The following is a 9921-nucleotide window of genomic DNA, read 5'->3' as shown; positions in this document are numbered from 1 at the left end:
GACATCCCGGAACTCCCGGAATTCCCAGAAATTCCGGGCACCAGGATCTGCGGGATGACATTCCTGAATTCCCAGAAATTCCAGGTGCCAGGATCTGTGGGATGACATTCCTGAATTCCAGGAATTCCCAAAATTCTGGGTGTCAGGATCTGCAGGAAGACATTCCTGAATTCCCGGAATTCCGGAAATTCCGGGCGCCGGGGGTCGCTCCAGAGGCACCGCCCGACAAGCTCCGAGTCTTTGGGATCATCTCTGGGGTGGGGTTAAATCCCAGATTCTTTCTTGGGACCATCCCTGGGGTGGGAAGGGAGCCCAAGTCCTTGGGATCATCCCTGGGATCATCCTTGGGATGGGAAAGGAGCCCAAGTCCTTGGGATCATCCCTGGGGTGGGAAGGGAGCCCAGATCCCTCCTTGGGATCATCCTTGGGAATAGGGCCCAGATATTTGGGATCATCCTTGGGGTGGGAATGGAGCCCAGATCCTTGGGATCATCCCTGGGGTTGGAATAAATCCCAGATCCCACCTTGGGATCACCACTGGGATCATCCCTGGGGTGGGAAGGGAGGCCAGATCCTTGGGATCATCACTGGGATTGTCCTTGGGATCATCTCCAGGGTGGGAATGGAACCCAGATGTTTGGGATTATCCCTGGGGTTGGGAATGGAGCCCAGATCCCTCCTTGGGATCATCCTTGGGATCGTCCTTGGGGTGGGAATAAATCCCAGATTCTTCCTTGGGACCATCCTTGGGATGGGAATGGAGCCCAAGTCCTTGGGATCATCCCTGGGGTTGGGATTGGAGCCCAGATTCTTCCTTGGGATCATCTTTGGGATGGGAAGGGAGCCCAAGTCCTTGGGATCATCCCTGGGATCATCCTTGGGATCATCCCTGGGGTGGGAATGGAGCTCAGATCCTTGGGATTGTCCTTGGGGTTGGAATAAATCCCAGATTCTTCCTTGGGATCATCCCTGGGGTGGGAATGGAGCTCAGATCCTTGGGATCGTCCTTGGGGTTGGAATAAATCCCAGATTCTTCCTTGGGATCATCCCTGGGGTGGGAATGGAGCTCAGATATTTGGGATCACCCCTGGAGGTTGGAAGGGAGCCCAAATCTCTCCTTGGGATCATCCCTGGGGTGGGAATAAATCCCAGATTCTTCCTTGGAATCATCCCGGGGGTGGGAATGGAGCTCAGATATTTGGGATCACCCATGGAAATAGAGCCCAGATCCCCCCTTGGGATCATCCCTGGGTGGGAAGGGAGCCCAGATCCTTGGGATCATCACTGGGATCATCCTTGGGATCATCCCTGGAGTGGGAATGGAGCCCAAGTCCTTGGGATCATCACTGGGGTGGGAATAAATCCCAGATTCTTCCTTGGGATCATCACTGGGGTGGGAATGGAGCTCAGATATTTGGGATTATCCCTGGGGTTGGGAATGGAACCCAGATATTTGGGATCATCCCTGGGATGGGAAGGGAGCCCAAATCCTTGGGATCATCCTTGGGATTGTCCTTGGGATCATCCCTGGGGTGGGAATGGAGCCCAAGTCCTTGGGATCATCACTGGGGTGGGAATAAATCCCAGATCCTCCTTGGGATCATCCTTGGGATTGTCCTTGGGATCATCCCCAGGGTGGGAAGGGAGCCCAGATATTTGGGATTATCCCTGGGGTTGGGATTGGAGCCCAGATTTTTCCTTGGGATCATCTTTGGGGTGGGAAGGGAGCCCAGATCCTTGGGATCACCCCTGGAAGTTGGAATCAGATATTTGGGATCATCCCTGGGATGGGAAGGGAGCCCAGATCCTTCCTTGGGATCACCCCTGGAGGTTGGAACAGATCCCAGATCCCAGGATTTTCCCCCCCCAAGAACTGGGACGGGCAGGAAACTCCGGAAGGATTCCAGGTGCCCATTCCCAGGGATGATCCACAGATCCTCTGGAATCTCAAGGTGACTCCTGGGACCCCACGGCCCTTCCCGCCCTCTCCTCCTGCCCATTCCCGGCGGGATTTCCCCCGGAGGTGCCTCCTCACCTCCCGCAGCTCCTCCACGGAGGAGGGTTGGAAGTAGAGCTCCGGGGAGCATCCATAGGTCTGGGACCAGTTCTGGAACTTCACTCCTGCTCGCCCGTGGACCTGGAGTGGAGATCGGTGGGATTGGGATTGGGATCATCCCAGGGGGGCTGGATCCCATCCCGAGTGATTGGGGTTATCCCAAGGGGGTTGGATCCAATCCCAAGGAATAGGGGTCATCCCAGGGGGGCTGGATCCGATCCCCCAGTGGATTGCAAGTCACCCTTCTTGCCTTTTCCCTTCCCGTTGCCCGTCCCTCCCTTCCCTTTCCCTCCTCCAACCTTGCCCTTCAAACTTCCTTCCAAACCTCCCTTCCCAAAAACTTCTGTCCCTTCCTTCCAAACTTCCCTCCCTTCCAACTTCCCTTGCCAACATTCCCTCCCTCCTTCCTTCCTCCTTCTCCTTCCTTCCTCCCTTCTTCCTTCCCTTCCTTCCTTCCCTCCTTCCTCCTTCCTCTCCTCCCTTCCCTTCCTATCCCTTCCATTCCTTCCCTTCCCTCTTCCCTCCCTTCTCCCTATCCTTTCCACCTCTCTTCCACTAACCTCCTTCCCAAACCTTCCCAAACCTCCCCTCCCCCCGGGCTCAGGGCTCAGCCCATCCCCCTTCCCAAGGTTGGGACACTCCCTGGAGCCGAGGCCATCAGGGAGCTATTCCAGATATCCCAGAGATCCCAGAGATCCCAGAGATTCCGGGGAGTGAGGGGGAGGGGGTGGCGGCTCCCTGCATCCCAAATCCAAGTGAAAACCGGGAGCCGATCCACGAGAAAGTCGGGAAAACGACACACCCCCCCCAAATAACAAAATCCAAGGAATTTTAAAGCCACGGGTCAGGGAAAAAAAATTCCTGCGGCCACTGAATTATCCCGGGAATCCCCCGGCTTTCCTTCCCTGCGGGTCTGCGTGGATTTGGGTCGATTAAATCCATAAGAAAAACCGAGGAATAAAAATCCAAACCTTGGGGCCGCCGAAATCCACCTTTCTCACCCCCTCCCCCCCCAAAAAAAAAACTTGGGAAAATCCCCTTGGCGGCTTTTCCTTTACCATCCCGGCCGCCGCTTGGAATTCCGGTTCGCAGGGGAATTCCGATCAAGGCTGATCCCGACGATTCCATAGGGCTTGGAAAGTCGCTACCGACCTGGCATTCCACGAGGAGCTGTTTCCCGGCGGGGCGGGCGAGGGGGGATGCGATACCAGCCTTCCCAAGGATTTCTGGCGATATCCTTGGGGGGGTGGGAGGGAGAGGGGCCGGACCCTTCCCCTACGCTCCCGCCTGGAAAAATTGCGGGATCCAGGGCATGGATCGGGGAGTCGGGGGGGCCCGCAGACCCGCGGAGGCTGCGAAATTCAATAAGGGTTTTGGGGGGAAAAAAACCGGTTCCCTTTTGGGATTCCTGGAGTGGGAAAAGTGGGAGAAGGTGGGAATAGGGAAAAGAGCCTTCCAGGTTTGGGGGGATAAGGAATAACAGCCCTTCCCTTGGGATTTGGGGCGGGATCTGGGCATGGATTTGGAGCTGGGATCCCACAGGGAGGCTGCGAATTCCAAGGATTCTGGGGAGAAGCTGCGAATTCCAAGGATTTTGGGGAGAAGCTGCGAATTCCAAGGATTCTGGGGAGAAGCTGCTCCTCTTTTGGGATTCCTCAGCCTGGAGTGGATTCCCTTTGGACTGGGAAAAGTGGGAGAAGGTGGGAACAGGGAAAAGCCCAGGCATGGATTTGGAGCTGGGATCCCACAGGGATGCTGAGAATTCCAAGGATTTTGGGGAAAATCCCTTTTGGGATTCCTCATCCCTGGAGTGGGAAAACTGGGAGAAGGTGGGAATAGGGAAAAGAACCTCCCAGGTTTGGAGGATAAGGAATAACAGCCCTTCCCTTGGGATTTGGGGCGGGATCCGGGCGTGGATTTGGAGCTGGGATCCCACAGGGATGCTGAGAATTCCAAGGATTTTGGGGAGAAGCTGCGAATTCCAAGGATTTTGGGGAGAAGCTGCGAATTCCAAGGGTTTTGGGGAGAAGCTGCGAATTCCAAGGATTTTGGGGAGAAGCTGCGAATTCCAAGGGTTTTGGGGAGAAGCTGCTTCCCCTCTGGAATTCCTCAGCCTGGAGTGGGTTCCCTTTGCACCGGGAAAACTGGGAGAAGGTGGGAACAGGGAAAAGCCCCTCCCAAATTCCCAAATGCACATTCCCAAATTTCAGCTCACCCCCAAACTGCGGCATATTCCCAAATCCCAGTGAGTTCCCAAATCCCGGTGAGTTCCCAAACCCCAGTGTTCCCAAATCCCGGTGAGTTCCCAAATCCCGTTGAGTTCCCAAATCCCAACGTGTTCCCAACTCCCATTCCCGAATATCGGGACCACAGAATTCCCGAATTCCGGGTTTTTTGGGGGGCTCCAGGCCGTGAGATCACCCAGATCCATCCCAAGCCTTTTGGGAAGGAAGGAATTTCCCCCCCCCTCATTCCCATTCCCTCTGCCTTCCCGGGTGGGAAAAGCGGGATCATGTGAAGGACGAGGAGGAGGCTCCGATGATCCCGATGATCCTGATGATCCCGATGATCCTGATGATCCCGGAGCTCCGGCTGCGCTCCGGAGATAAGGAATTCCTCGTTCCCTCATCAAAGAGGGAGCGCTAACGAGGCTCTGAGCCGGATCATTCCGGATAATTCCCGATAAAACTCCGGCAAGGTGACCCCCGGGACGGCGGAGCCGGGCTGGGAATCAACGCCAGGAGCTGCTGCTCCCGTGGGATGATCCCGAAAATCCAACTTTTCCAGCACCGGGGGGGAAAATTCCCATTAAATTCCAGAGCAGCCTGAAAAACATGGAATTATTTTCCCATTTTATTGGATCCTGGAGGAGAAAATTCCCGATAAATTCCAGAGCAGCCTGGAAAACATGGAATTATTTCCCAATTTATTGGATCCTGGAGGGGGGAAATTCCCGTTAAATTCCAGAGCAGCCTGAAAAATATGGAATTGTTTCCCAATTTATTGGATCCTGGAGGGGGAAAATTCCTGTTAAATTCCAGAGTAGCCTGAAAAACATGGAATTGTTTCCTAATTTATTGGATCCTGGAGGAGGAAAATTCCCAAGAAATTCCAGAGCAGCCTGAAAAATATGGAATTGTTTCCCAATTTATTGGATCCTGGAGGGGGAAAATTCCCGTTAAATTCCAGAGCAGCCTGGAAAACATGGAATTATTTCCCAATTTATTGGATCCTGGAGATCCAACTTTGGCAGCTCCAGGGTGGGAAAATTCCCGTTAAATTCCAGAGTAGCCTGAAAAACATGGAATTGTTTCCTAATTTATTGGATCCTGGAGGAGGAAAATTCCCAAGAAATTCCAGAGCAGCCTGAAAAATATGGAATTGTTTCCCAATTTATTGGATCCTGGAGGGGGAAAATTCCCGTTAAATTCCAGAGCAGCCTGGAAAACATGGAATTATTTCCCAATTTATTGGATCCTGGAGGGGGAAAATTCCCGTTAAATTCCACAGCAGCTGGAAAACATGGAATTGTTTCCCAATTTATTGGATCCTGGAGGGGGAAAATTCCCGTTAAATTCCAGAGTAGCCTGAAAAACATGGAATTATTTCCCAATTTATTGGATCCTGGAGATCCAACTTTGGCAGCTCCAGGGGGGAAAATTCCTGTTAAATTCCCATTAAATTCCGGAGCAGGAGCTGCTCAGCCTGGAAAACATGGAATTGTTTCCCAATTTATTGGATCCTGGAGGGGGAAAATTCCCATTAAATTCCAGAGCAGTCTGAAAACATGGAATTGTTTCCCAATTTATTGGATCCTGGAGGGGGAAAATTCCTGTTAAATTCCAGAGCAGCCTGAAAACATGGAATTGTTTCCCGATTTATTGGATCCTGGAGGGGAAAATTCCCGTTAAATTCCGGAGCAGCCTGAAAACATGGAATTGTTTAGGCTGGAAAAGCCCCTGGAGGTCGTGGATTCCAAGCAGGATCCCGGAATCCGGAGCTCCCGGCGCTTCCAGAGGCTTTTCCATGGGATTCCAAACCCTACCGGGTGTTTTCCCGGGCAGATTAATGGATAATCTTCCCGCATTCCTTGGAGTCCCGGGATGGGATGGGATGGGATCCTTCCAAAGGATTCCCAGAAAACAGCTCCGAAGGTCCGAAGGTCGCCGAGCGCTTCCCGAAAAAAATTCCTGGGCGGGATTATCCAGAACAGAGGGGGGAGCAAGGGAATAGGGGGGGGGGGGAAATATCGAAATTCCAGGGATTTGCTCAACTGTAGATGGAAGGATGAGCAGGGGAAAACAGGGAAAAGGGGGGGGGGATATTCGGGAATGGGTTTGGGAACTGATGGAAGTTTTGGTGGAAATTCCAGTCCCAAATTCCAGGCCATTCCCAAGTTTCAGTTCACCCCCAAATTCCAGGGTGTTCTCAAATTCCAGCATGTCCCCAAATTCCAGGAATTGCGTTCCCAAATTCCTGTGTGTTCCCAAGTTGCAGAGCATTCCCAAATTCCAGGGCATTCCCAATTTCCAACGTGTTCCCAAACTGCAGAGTTCCCGAATTCCAAGTCATTCCCGATCCCCGCGCATTCTCAAGTTTCAGTGCACCCCCAAATTCCAGCGTGTTCCCAAATTCCAAGAATTGTGTTCCCAAATTCCAGTGAGTTCCCAAGTTTCAGGCCATTCCCAAATTCCATGTATTCCCAGTTCCAGTGTGTTCCCAAATTCCAGTGCATTCCCAAATTTCAGAGCTCTCCCAAACTGCAACACCTTCCCGGCTGCAGAATTCCCAAATTCCCGGGGCATTCCCAAGTTTCAGTTCACCCCCAAATTCCAGGGTGTTCCCAAATTCCAGGAATTGTGTTCCCAAATTCCCGTGAGTTCCCAAGGGGCAGGCCACTCCCAAATTCCAGTGCATTCCCAAATTCCTGTGTTTCCAAATTCCAGTGAGTTCCCAAATTCCAATGCCTTCCCAAATTCCAGGGTATTCCCAATTTCCAACGTGTTCCCAAACTGCAGAGTTCCCAAATTCCAAGTCATTCCCGATCCCAGGGCATTCCCAAGTTTCAGTGCACCCCCAAATTCCAGGGTGTTCCCAATTCCAGGAATTGTGTTCCCAAATTCCAGGGAGTTCCCAAATCCCAGTGTATTCCCAAATTCCTGTGAGTTCCCAAGTTTCAGGCCATTCCCAAATTCCATGTATTCCCAGTTCCAGTGTGTTCCCAAATTCCAGTGCATTCCCAAATTTCAGAGCTCTCCCAAACTGCAACACCTTCCCGGCTGCAGAATTCCCAAATTCCCGGGGCATTCCCAAGTTTCAGTGCACCCCCAAATTCCAGGGTGTTCCCAAATCCCAGGGAGTTCCCAAATGTGCCCCCCGACTCCAAATGGGAGCTGCTGCATCCCAAGGAATGTGGGAAGTTGGGAAAAGGTGTCTCCAGGCAGGGAATGAGCCCCGGAATTCCGGGGAAAATGGAGGGAGAAGCTGCATCCCAAGGAATCCCAGGAAGACCGGAAGCTCTGGAATACTTCTGGGTTTATTTAAGGCAGCGTTAATTATCGATTATTAATTACCAATTATTAATTATCAATTATTAATCATTAATTATCAATCACTAATTAATTATCAGCTCATTAAAACCCCACGGAAAAGCCCCGGGATGGGAGATCAGGGATATGGGGAAGCTCCAAGGGATGGATCCATCCCAAAATTCCCACGAAACCCCCCCCTCCCCCTTTTCCAGGGAGGTGCTTGGAGCTCTTCCCAGCTCATCCAATCAACTCATATTCATTCCCACCCTAAAAATTCCCAAAAATTTTGGCTCCAAGGTGGGAAAATCAAAACCCGGAGGTGAAAAATTCCGCCCCCGAAAGGAAAAAATTCCAGCGGCAAAGGCACAATTCCAAGGGCAAAGGCACAATTCCAAGGGCAAAGGCACAATTCCAAGGGCAAAGGCACAATTCCAAGGGCAAAGGCACAATTCCAAGGGCAAAGGGACAATTCCAAGGGCAAAGGGACAATTCCAAGGGCAAAGGCACAATTCCAAGGGCAAAGGCACAATTCCAAGGGCAAAGGGACAATTCCAAGGGCAAAGGGACAATTCCAAGGGCAAAGGCACAATTCCAAGGGCAAAGGCACAATTCCAAGGGCAAAGGGACAATTCCAAGGGCAAAGGCACAATTCCAAGGGCAAAGGCACAATTCCAGTGGCAAAGGCACAATTCCAAGGGCAAAGGCACAATTCCAACGGGAATTCCAAGCCCTGGGTCCCGGGAGAAGGGGATGGAGGGAAAGGGAAAGCCGGGAAAGGCTGTGGGTAACAACTGGGAATTCCAGGGAAAAGGGACGGAGGGAAGGGAAGGGAAAGCTGGGAAAGATTCACGTTCACAGCTGGGAATTCCCAGGAGAAGGGGATGGAAGGAAGGGAAAGCTGGGAAAGGCTCCCGTTCACAGCCGGGAATTCCCAGGAAAAGGGAAGGGAAGGGAAAGGCGGGAAAGGCTCCTGTTCACAGTCGGGAATTCCCGGGAAAAGGGGATGGAGGGAAGGGAAAGGCGGGAAAGGCTCCTGTTCACAGCTGGGAATTCCCGGGAAAAGGGAAGGGAAAGGTGGGAAAGGCTCCTGTTCACAGCCAAGAATTCCCGGGAAAAGGGGATGGAGGGAAGGGAAATCCGGGAAAGGCTCCTGTTCACAGCCGGGAATTCCCGGGAAAAGGGAAGGGAAGGGAAAGGTGGGAAAGGCTCCTGTTCACAGCCGGGAATTCCCGGGAAAAGGGAAGGGAAATCCAGGAAAGGCTCCTGTTCACAGCCGGGAATTCCCGGGAAAAGGGACGTCCGGCGGGAGCCCTTCCAGCCACTCCAGCAGGATCCTGTTCACCTCGGCCGGCCTGCAGGGAAAGCCGGGAATGGGCCGGGAGCCGGAATTCCCGGGAATCTTGGGAAGGGGGGGGGTTATCCCGGCTCCCACCTTTCCATCTGCGTCCAGTGCCCGCATTCCTCCAGGTGCTCCCGGCGCAGCCGCGGGATCTTGGGAAGAGGGAGGGTGGGAAAGAGGGAAGGGGGAGGGTCGGATCCCGGCATTCCCGGCATTCCCTGGTGGGATGGGGGCCGGGAATTCCCGGGCTTACCCAGTTTTCCATGCCCTTGCTGAGGCTGGGAAGCAGCACCGGGTCCTTCCCGGCCGTCACCATCAGAGCCGGCAGCGGGATCTGCGAGGGGAGCCACAGGGGGATCCAGGGATCCACAGGGATCCACTGGGACTGGGGGGGCATGGAGGGGACTGGGGGGATCCAGGGATCCACAGGGATCCACAGGGATCCAGAGGGACGTGGAGGGGGCAGGAGGGATCCAGGGATCCAGAGAGACAGGGGGGATCCAGAGGGAATCCAGAGGAATCCAGAGGGGACATGGAGGGGATAGGGGGGATCCAGGGATCCAGAGGGACATGGCAGGGACGGGGGATCCAAGGATCCAGAGGGATCCAGAGGGACATGGAAGGGATGGGGGGGATCCTGGGATCCAGAGGGATCCAGGGGACATGTAGGGGACAGAAGGGATTCAGGGATCCAGATCCAGAGGGATTTGGGCGGCATGGAGGGGATCCACAGGGATCCAGGGGGCATGGAAGGGATGGGGGAGATCCAGAGATCCAGAGGGATCCAGAGGGGACATGGAGGGGTCAGGGGGGATCCAGGGATCCAGAGGGGACATGGAGGATCCAGAGGGGACAAGGGGGGGTTCAGGGATCCAGAGGGATCTGGAGGGGACATGGAAGGGACAGGGGGGATCCAGGGATCCAGAGGGACACAGGGGGGATCCAGAGGGGACATGGAGGGGACAAGAGGGATCCAGGGGGATCCAGAGGGAACA

At 53.7% G+C, this 9921-nt stretch overlaps 2 protein-coding genes across 2 annotated transcripts in view; both read right to left on the bottom strand.

Moving 5' to 3' along the window:
- Positions 1 to 4408, bottom strand: part of LOC103757387 (L-gulonolactone oxidase-like) — a gene marked incomplete at its 3' end in the record, with an annotated part of 17321 nt that extends 12913 nt beyond the window's left edge. Inside the window, exons 1-2 of the mRNA XM_029959619.1 lie at positions 4334 to 4408; positions 2036 to 2137 (exon numbers count right to left, since the gene is read on the bottom strand). Of these exons, the coding sequence (XP_029815479.1) occupies positions 2036 to 2137; positions 4334 to 4408 (177 nt within the window). The remainder of the gene's footprint in view (positions 1 to 2035; positions 2138 to 4333) is intronic.
- A 3756-nt stretch (positions 4409 to 8164) lies between these two features.
- The window catches only part of LOC108643826 (bifunctional epoxide hydrolase 2-like), a gene marked incomplete at its 5' end in the record, with an annotated part of 12290 nt that continues 10533 nt past the window's right edge, over positions 8165 to 9921 (bottom strand). Inside the window, 3 exons of the mRNA XM_029959620.1 lie at positions 8165 to 8939; positions 9020 to 9078; positions 9180 to 9331. Coding sequence (XP_029815480.1) covers positions 8855 to 8939; positions 9020 to 9078; positions 9180 to 9331 — 296 coding nt within the window. The remainder of the gene's footprint in view (positions 8940 to 9019; positions 9079 to 9179; positions 9332 to 9921) is intronic.

This window comes from Manacus vitellinus, unplaced genomic scaffold (assembly GCF_001715985.3).
Source record: "Manacus vitellinus isolate BGI_N305 unplaced genomic scaffold, ASM171598v3 scaffold_210_pilon, whole genome shotgun sequence".
Taxonomy (NCBI): Eukaryota; Metazoa; Chordata; class Aves; order Passeriformes; family Pipridae; genus Manacus; species Manacus vitellinus.
This window is presented reverse-complemented; position numbering and strand designations above follow the sequence as displayed.